The sequence below is a fragment of the Coccinella septempunctata genome, chromosome 9, assembly GCF_907165205.1.
Source record: "Coccinella septempunctata chromosome 9, icCocSept1.1, whole genome shotgun sequence".
Classification (NCBI taxonomy): Eukaryota; Metazoa; Arthropoda; class Insecta; order Coleoptera; family Coccinellidae; genus Coccinella; species Coccinella septempunctata.
In genome coordinates, this window is record NC_058197.1 from 11,151,185 (window position 1) to 11,160,668 (window position 9,484).

General features: G+C 39.7%; 3 protein-coding genes across 3 annotated transcripts in view; 2 read left to right on the forward strand and 1 right to left on the reverse strand.

The window, feature by feature from the left end:
- The window catches only part of LOC123320672 (flotillin-2), a 248,107-nt gene that overhangs the window by 222,669 nt on the left and 15,954 nt on the right, over positions 1-9,484 (reverse strand). The gene's annotated exons all lie outside the window — the stretch shown is intronic.
- On the forward strand, positions 1,737-5,258 carry LOC123320677 (glucose dehydrogenase [FAD, quinone]-like). The gene is made up of 3 exons (XM_044908061.1): positions 1,737-2,498; positions 2,932-3,189; positions 4,893-5,258. The coding sequence occupies exons 2-3, from the start codon at positions 3,144-3,146 to the stop codon at positions 5,144-5,146; spliced, it is 300 nt and encodes a 99-aa protein (XP_044763996.1). The 5' UTR covers positions 1,737-2,498; positions 2,932-3,143; the 3' UTR covers positions 5,147-5,258.
- On the forward strand, positions 5,119-8,134 carry LOC123320673 (glucose dehydrogenase [FAD, quinone]-like). The gene is made up of 2 exons (XM_044908055.1): positions 5,119-5,492; positions 7,156-8,134. Exons 1-2 carry the CDS (start codon positions 5,189-5,191, stop codon positions 8,052-8,054), a joined length of 1,203 nt encoding a protein of 400 aa, XP_044763990.1. The 5' UTR covers positions 5,119-5,188; the 3' UTR covers positions 8,055-8,134.

Consider the following 9,484-nt stretch of genomic DNA (forward strand, 5'->3'; position numbering starts at 1 on the left):
TCCCCTCAGAACTCATCTAGGTTTTCCAGGCTTGCAGTTCATCTTCAACACCAAAGCTTTGCGTAGAGATGACCGCGAGGACCTCATCAAGTACCTGAAAAATGGCAAGGGTCCCCTAGCTGCCATCTTCACCGACCTCGTGGCTTATCTGAAGACAGACGTGAGCAGAGACAAGGGAAACTACCCAGATGTTGAGGTTCTTTTCGTACCTTACGTGAAGGAGTTCGACAGCCAGAAGAAATCTAGGAAAGATGAGGAGGTTATAGGAGTTCATGCAATTTCTATCACCATTGTTCTTCTTCGTCCAAAGTCTTACGGAAGCATAGAACTTGCAGATGACAACATCATGACGCCCCCTCTAATAGATTTGAACCATCTGTCCGACAAGGAAGACTTTGACATCGAGACGCTCCTGTCTGGTATCAGGCAGGTACAAAAGTTCGTCAAGACACCAAGCTTCAAGAAGCTGGGGGCTTATATAGAACCTACGATGGTCCAAGAGTGCCGTGGTTTCGACTACGACACCGATTCTTATTGGAAATGTGCCATCAGGCACCAATCGTACTCACTACGTCATCCAACAGGTACTGCCAAGATGGGACCACCTCAAGATAAAGAAGCCGTGGTGGACAATAACCTCCAAGTGTATGGTATAACTAATTTGAGGGTAGTAGACAACAGTGTTGTTCCCGTTTCGATCACTGGACACATGATGGCGCCTGCGTACATGATAGGAGAGAAGGCATCAGACATAATTAAAGAGTTTTGGAGTTGGAGGGTTTGATACGTTTGAATGTGTTAATAAAGTTATAGAGGAATCTTTTTTTAATTCTTTTCACCCTGAATTGATTTTGAATAAACGTGGATGATACTTGATATCGAGCCATAATTGTGAATTAAATATATCTGTCTTCTGACTACTCTAGCTCTTGAATATGAGGAAGCAAGTGTGATATGTATAACGTAGCATAAAATTCAAAATCGTTCATCACACGAAAGCTGATATGAATAAAATTCTTCAAGGGAATATATGAGGTATATTTTCAATATTTGTCATCCTTCGCTACAAGATATTCTATTGAAAGTCTTCTCGCCTATGTTCAATACCAGATATTCTTCTTGATGCTTCATTCAAGTCTTGTCACATTTTCAAAAAGCTTGATATGCATTGAGCCCTTTTTGTATATTCTATCATCATGTCCAGGTTTTCTGGTGTCGCCCAGTCATACAAATACTTCGCCAAAGCTGTAAGACTTACTAGAAGTGTAGATGAGATACTGATGATGTAGAAACTTCTAGAAATTATGCAAGAAATTGACATGACAGACGGAAATTTTGAGTTGCCACATAGAGAAAATTTCAGTGTTGGACATCAAAATACTATCTAGATCAGCGTGAACAGTCCTTAGGTTTAGTTTTGTTGTGGCTACTGCCATAAAAAAATTTGAATCAACTTCGATACTCCAAAAATTCTGGCACGCACCTCCTTCCCTTGCAATATCTGATTATCATTTCCAGGTTTTCTCTAGAGACTAAGTTGAGAAATAGCTTTGTCACTGTGAAGATTGCTATCAGTATTGTTGACGAGACACAAATAACACAAAAACTTTTGAGGATAACATAGCAGAGATGCATAGCGAGGGGATGACATGGTGCACCTGACAACGAAAACTGTCATTACATTAGCAAATATCTGTCAGTATTCAGAGCAAAAAGGAAGTGGTCAACCAATGTTAAAGACCCTAGAATGAACCACTCATTCAGAGTACCCTGCAAGAAGCCACATTAGCTCGATTAAACCTTCGTAGGCATATTCTGAATATAGTCTGGGTACTCATTGTTTATTTTAGAATAAATATAAGAGAGTAGGTCTACATTTGATCAGTTCACCTAATGAAAGAAGATAAATGATGTTAGAGATATCCAAATTGGACCTGCCAAGGGTACGATGTCAGTAATTGGCAATAAGGCAAAGCCAGCCGTATATTTTGGTAGTTTGACGAATTCTATGAAATCAAGACATCAAGATACCTATAAAGAGTTAAATAATAACAGATGGCATTGGGTAAACGATAGGATCGTCCTTCCTCAGTAGCTGCAAAAAGTGGATAGATTAAAAAACATCAGTGAACAGGGTTATTGGGGTATCAGCAGCTGATACCCCAATTCACTAAAATTACATAGGCTGCAAATAATAATTCACTTAAGTTAAAAAAACATCCAATGATATCCTTGCAAATTTCGCTATCAGATAATTGGTTGTGTTAATAACCATGTCTTTAGCAGGAAGTAAAAATTCTATCGGTGTCCCTCATACAGCGAGGGCAAAATACCGGTAGAATTGGAGTATTCTATTTAACGGAGTTCGGGGATTACAAGGTTGATGAACCATTAAAATAATGAAAACCTGTTCGCAAATTTGGTCTTGAATTGAATAATACCGGCGGATCAGTCAGTGCCAAGTTGAGAAATAGCGAATGTGGTCAACAATCTTAGGGGTAAGTTCTTTTAAACTCCTTTGAAACAAGGTAAATCTCCAAAAAAAAAAATATATATATATATATAATTGTCAGATTCTATATATTTATTCTCCCCGTATCGTTTACTTATCGAAACTTTGTTATTTGTGAATATTTTCAAGCAATTATTTTTGTTATCAAATTATTTTATGGCAGCTTAAAGAGATTATTTTATTCCGCATGCAACTTTCTTAGATTTTTTCCAGACTACCATTCATAACAAAAACAATGTGGAAGACTCTTTACTCCGTGATTATGCTGGTGATTAACCCATCAGTTTCCTTTCTATTTCCCCCATTTCCTCAGTACATGTACAACGGTATCCACTTCAAACACATCCAGGATGCTCCTTTAAACGAAGGTAAAACAATTTTCCTTAGAAAAGATTCACAATAAACTCATAATATTTCAGAGATCTTCGATTTCATCATAGTTGGAAGTGGTTCATCTGGATCAGTGTTAGCAAACAGACTGTCCGAAATACCCACTTGGAAAATTCTTCTTCTGGAAGCGGGAAATGCAGCAAACGAACTGAATAAGGTACCCCTTCTGGCACCCATATTCGCAGCCACTGGTTATAACTGGAACTACACTACTGAGAGGCAGGAAGGCATTTGTGAGGGTATGGTGAATAGAGTATGCCCTTGGCCGAGAGGAAAAGCTCTGGGAGGTTTGTGAAATTCCATTCTCCTTTCATTAAAAAATCAAGTGCTTCTTCTTCTTCCTGTTCAGAGCCAATTTATGGTTGAATGGAGATCATCGGTTGTTCCTCAGCATAAAGTTAGAGAAACTTAAATCAGAAGTTGACAGTTGATCTGATATTAGAGGAGAACCTTCAATTGAGGAGTTACATTAGGTTAGGTCGGGATTTGTGATTGAAAGTTAGAGAAACTGAAACCAGAAGCTGACAGTTTGATCTCAGATAAGAGGAGAACCTCCAATTGAGAAGATAGATTAGGTTAGGTCGGGGTTTCTGGTTGAACGCTAGAGAGACTTAAACCAGAATCTGACAGCGTGGTCTCAGATTATAAGACAATCTCCATTTGAGAAGTTAGGTTAGGTTAGGTCAGGATTTGTTCGATGAAAATATTCGATCATCTACAGTGCGCAAAAAATTAACGCACATTCTGAAAATCTCAATTTTAATGGAAGTTAACTCTACATTGACTTTATAACTTATTTTTTATGTTCTCTCGGGAAGGTTTTGAACGAAACAAGACACATTAAATGAAAGAAAAATTCAGGATTTCACCGAATCTTATGTGAAAGAAGACTGAAATGCTGATAAGTGATTTAATACTTGGTATTTCCACCCCTTGCGTTAATTTCAGCTCGGCAACGACGGTTCATACTCAAAATGAGTGATCTTAAAATGTTCTGATCTAATCCTTCCCAGATTTCTCCGAGTTGGATTCCTAAGTCATTAAGAGTAGCTGGATGATTTTCTGAACTTCTCAGCCTTCTATTGAGGTTGTCCCAAATCTGCTCAATCGGATTGAGATCTGGACTTCTTGCTGGCCATTCCATTCGAGAGACTTCAACCTCTTCAAGGTACTCCTGAACGATGGCGCACGATGGGGTCTGGCATTATCGTCCATAAAAATGAAATTTTCACCAATGTATGGGGCAAATGGCACTACATGCTCTTCAAGAATGTTTCTTATATACTTATCAGCATTCATAGCTCCATTATCAACGACCACTAGGTTTGTGCGAGCAGGCAAAGATATTCCACCCCATACCATAATCGATCCTCCCCCGAAACCAGTAGTATTCAGGAAATTGCACTGAGCATATCTTTCATGTGGACGTCTGTATACAAGGGAACGTCGATCACAATGGTAGAGGCAGAATCTAGACTCATCTGTGAAGAGAACTCTTTCCCAATCGGCCTCTTCCCAATGGATATGCTCTCTCGCAAAATCCAAACGCGCCCTTCGATGGGCTGGGGTAAGAGCTGGGCCTCTTGCCGCGGCACGAGGCCTTAAATCATATTCTCTGAGGCGATTTCTTATTGTCTGGGTGCTAATTTGCACCTCATGAGTTTGCTCAAGCTGAATTTGAAGGAGGCGAGCGGTTGCAAACCGTTGTCTCAACGAAGAAACTCTCAAGTAACGTTCTTGAATGGCAGTTGTTACCCGTGGTCTACCCTGTCCTGGTCTTCGGACATTCATACCTGTCTCCCTGAATCGCTGCAACATTCTGGACACACTTGTATGGGAAACTCCAAACCTTTCTGCAATTATTGTGTATGTGTATTGAGAACACCTTCAGTTATAGAATAAATTTGCGCGTTAATTTTTTTGCGCAGTGTATTTGTTGAATTTATAATAAAACCCAAAGCTGTTCATCACCTCTCATCAATGTTCTCAGGTTCAACTATACTGAACTACATGATCTACACGAGGGGCAATCCTGAAGATTACAGGAGATGGTCCGAACGAAACGAAGGATGGTCATACGAAGAAGTACTGCAATACTACAAAAAATCTGAAGACTGCCGCCTAGAATTCGAAACCTGCACCGATTGTTTTCATTCTTCCGGAGGGTACTTGAGCGTCGACCGTCCATTTTCTTCCCCTCTAACAGACGCTTTCGTACAAGGAGGTAAATTTATTTCACTGTGAAAGATATCACAACCCTTAACATTAAAACTCGCAGGTATCCAAATGGGCTCAAGACAGGTGGACTACAATACCGTAGACTTCATGGGTTACTCCAAAATACAAGCGAACATCAAAAATGGAAGGAGACACAGCGTTGCCGATGCTTTTCTCATACCAGTAGAGAACAGGGGCAATTTGAAAGTTTTAACATCAGCTAGAGTGGTCAAATTATTGATGGATCCCATCACCAAAGAAGCTCTTGGTGTCGAATACATCAAGAGGGGGAGAAGGTATCAAGCTAGAGCCAGAAGAGAGGTTATATTGTCGGCTGGGACCTTCAACTCGCCACAGCTTCTCATGTTGGCAGGTGAACTATTCAGATTTACTTTATTATTCACATTATTCCAAAGAAGTCATTACTTGAACCGAGACTTGAACCCTGAGGGTCATTCGATAAACTATACTGCGCAAAAAAATTAACGCACATTCTGAAAATCTCAATTTTAATGAAAGTTAACTCTACATTGACTTTATAACTTATTTTTTATGTTCTCTCGGGAAGGTTTTGAAAGAAACAAGACACATTAAATGGAAGAAAAATTCAGGATTTCACCGAATCTTACGTGAAAGAAGAAAAATGAACAATTTTCAAAATACTGAAATGCTGATAAGTGATTTAATACTTGGTATTTCCACCCCTTGCGTTGATTACAGCTCGGCAACGACGGTTCATACTCAAAATGAGTGATCTTAAAATGTTCTGATCTAATCCTTCCCAGATTTCTCCGAATTGGATTTCTAAGTCATTAAGAGTAGCTGGATGATTTTCTGAACTTCTCAGCCTTCTATTGAGGTTGTCCCAAACCTGCTCAATCGGATTGAGATCTGGACTTCTTGCTGGCCATTCCATTCGAGAGACTTCCACCTCTTCAAGGTAATGCTGAACGATGCGCGCACGATGGGGTCTGGCATTATAGTCCATAAAAATGAAATGTTCACCAATGCATGGGGCAAATGGCACTACATGCTCTTCAAGAATGTTCCCTATATACTTATCAGCATTCATATCTCCATTATCAACGACCACTAGGTCTGTGCGAGCAGGCAAAAATATTCCACCCCATACCATAATCGATCCTCCCCCCGAAACCAGTAGTATTCAGGAAATTGCACTGAGCATATCTTTCATGTGGACGTCTGTATACGAGGGAACGTCGATCACAATGGTAGAGGCAGAATCTAGACTCATCTGTGAAGAGAACTCTTTCCCAATCGGCCTCTTCCCAATGGATATGCTCTCTCGCAAAATCCAAACGCGCCCTTCGATGGGCTGGGGTAAGAGCTGGGCCTGTTGCCGCGGCACGAGGCCTTAAATCATATTCTCTGAGGCGATTTCTTATTGTCTGAGTGCTAATTTGCACCTCATGAGTTTGCTCAAGCTGAATTTGAAGAAGGCGAGCGGTTGCAAACCGTTGTCTCAACGAAGAAACTCTCAAGTAACGTTCTTGAATGGCAGTTGTTACCCGTGGTCTACCCTGTCCTGGTCTTCGGACATTCATACCCGTCTCCCTGAATCGCTGCAACATTCTGGACACACTTGTATGGGAAACTCCAAACCTTTCTGCAATTCTTGTGTATGTCCACCCTTCTTCTCGCAAAACTACCGCTTGGGCACATTCCTGTTGGGTCAAATTGCGTGTTTCGCGTTGCATAGCGATGGAGTGTAGAAAATCAAACGAAAGAAAAACTATTGATCACTAGAATTGATCGAGAGAACAACTGATTTTAGAATGGAGCCAATACATTCAAAATCTGATAATATCATCTTTTTTATTCCTGCTGGGAATAAACATCTGTACTGAAGAAAACCGTTGAAAGTGGATAACATATGCATGCATAATTCTGATAAAAATAATTATCATTGAGAACACCTTTAGTTGTAGAATAAATTTGAGGTTTCCATAATGTGCGTTAATTTTTTTGCGCAGTGTGCATTCAAAGCGATCTGGTGTGAATGAAGAATTTTCTAGGTATTGGACCTTCCGAGCACCTTCTAGAGCTAGGGATACAACCCCTTATCGACCTGCCAGTGGGAAAAACCTTGTACGATCACATATCCTACATCGGGTTGGCGTTCAAAATCAATCAAACAATAGAACCGAGGGAGCTAGCTTTCGATCCAGCTGAAATCCTGAAGTACCTAGTCAAAGGAAAGGGTTCGTACACTTCCCTTGGCGGCATAGAAGCCCTGGCGTATATCAAGACCAACGTTTCCAAAGAACCAGGAGATTACCCTGACATCGAGTTGATTTTCAGCGGTATTGGAAGTCTGCAGAGTGACTACGGAATTGTAAGCGTTCCAACCCTTGGTATCAGAAGGGAGATATATGATCAAACCTATAAACCAATAGAGAATACACCTTGTTGGTCTATCCTACCGATGTTGCTGCATCCGAAATCGAAGGGGTTCATGAGGTTGAGATCTAGAAACCCTTACGATCCACCATTGTTGTACTCCAATTTCTTTACCGATCCAGAAGGTGAAGATTTAAGAACCATGATAGCGGCCATAAGATACTCTATAGAACTGTCCAAAACGCCAGCGTTTCAAAGGTTTGGGAGCGTACTACACGATGTGCCTCTGCCAGGTTGTGAAAAGTACCAGTTCAACAGCGATGCCTACTGGGAATGCTGTTTGAGACTGATTGCTGTAACTTTACACCATCAGGTGGGGACCTGTAAGATGGGACGGAGAGAAGATCCGGAGGCTGTGGTGGACAATAGGTGTCGAGTGCATGGGGTGAAGAGGCTGAGGGTTGTTGATACAAGTGTTATACCAGTGACGTTATCTGCTCATACGAGTGGACCAGCCATGATGATGGGAGAGAGGGTTAGTGATATGATCAAGGAAGAATATGACGTGATATGACCCAAGTATGTTTGTAAATTAATTTCAATTCATCATTCCCCTTATTTATTTATTTATAAGAAATGTAAATATTTATGGAATTAAACGACAAAATAAAACGAATGAGGCTGTAGCTTTGAGGAAGAAGAAGGTACTTATTTATTGAACTTAAATTTTAAGACTTTTGGGACTACCTACGTGTTCAAAAAAACACAACTGCCAAGTGAACAATACCTTAGAGCTCTTTCATCAATGCAGGTACAGAATTAAGAGATGGTAATCGGACCATTCTTGAATTTCTCCTTGATAAACTTGTTCAAACCAGTAGATAGATGTAATTTGTTCTAAAGAAATAGTAGCCCTGATAACAGGGTGTAATGGGGACAGTTAAATGATAATTAATAAAGTGATTTATGTCGAAGGGCTGCTAGGGTCAATGTAGGTTGAGGTAAACAGAGTAATCTTCTTCACATAATGTCCAAGACGTGGTCCATGGGTGAAAAATCGGGAGTTCTAGGGGGCCAAGGCAACAAATGACTTGGTTGTCTTCTGACAATGGTCAGTAAAACGAAAGACAATTATTGAATAGGCAGCACATGTTACAGGGAGTTGTATTTTAAGTTGTAGAAAACATTTAACGAGAATAAATTAGTATTCGATTATTGAATATTCAATCAACTAAAGTCGAAAGATATCACAAAATGAAAGCTTGTGAATTTCACCTGCGATTTCTCCCACACTCCTTTCTGTGAGCATATTCTTCATTTTAACGATCTCGACCACTTTTGAATGCACCTCTCAAAAGCACTTGTGTTTTGAGGAAGTTTTCTTTTTGAAACATACACTTGCACAATTAGGAGCAGATTCCTTGCTTTTGATATATCTATTCGTTCTAAAAATCTTGAAACAAACTTGAGATAATTTGACAATGATTTTTTTTTCGTTTGGCAAGAACTGAAGAATTTAATGAAATCGTTCCATGATTGAATTATTAAAAATTCTAATATGCATAAAAAAAATTTTGCTTTATCATAGCAAGGAACAATAACTCATTAGAAGTGTTAGTGTAAAGTTTGAGGTCAAAAAAGTAAAACAGAGTTACGCAATAAATTAAAAGAAAGAAGATGGCCACCGAAATTGTGAAAATCGAAAAATTGGAGTATCGAGCCATTATCAAGTAACTGTATTTAAAAGGTTTAAGAAGTAAGCAGATTTACGAAGATATGTTTCATACCCTTGGTGTCCTTCGTATGCGACAGTGAAAAATTGGACTGCAAGCTTCAAAAGAGGTCAATTTTCCATTGAAGATGATGACAAATCGGGAAGGCCACTTTCTGTGTCTGTCTCCGAAAATATCGATGCAGTTAATGACATGATTTTATCAGACCGTCGAATTGGGCTAAGACGGATATCTGAAGCACTGAATATTTCAAACGAACGCGTTCATCATA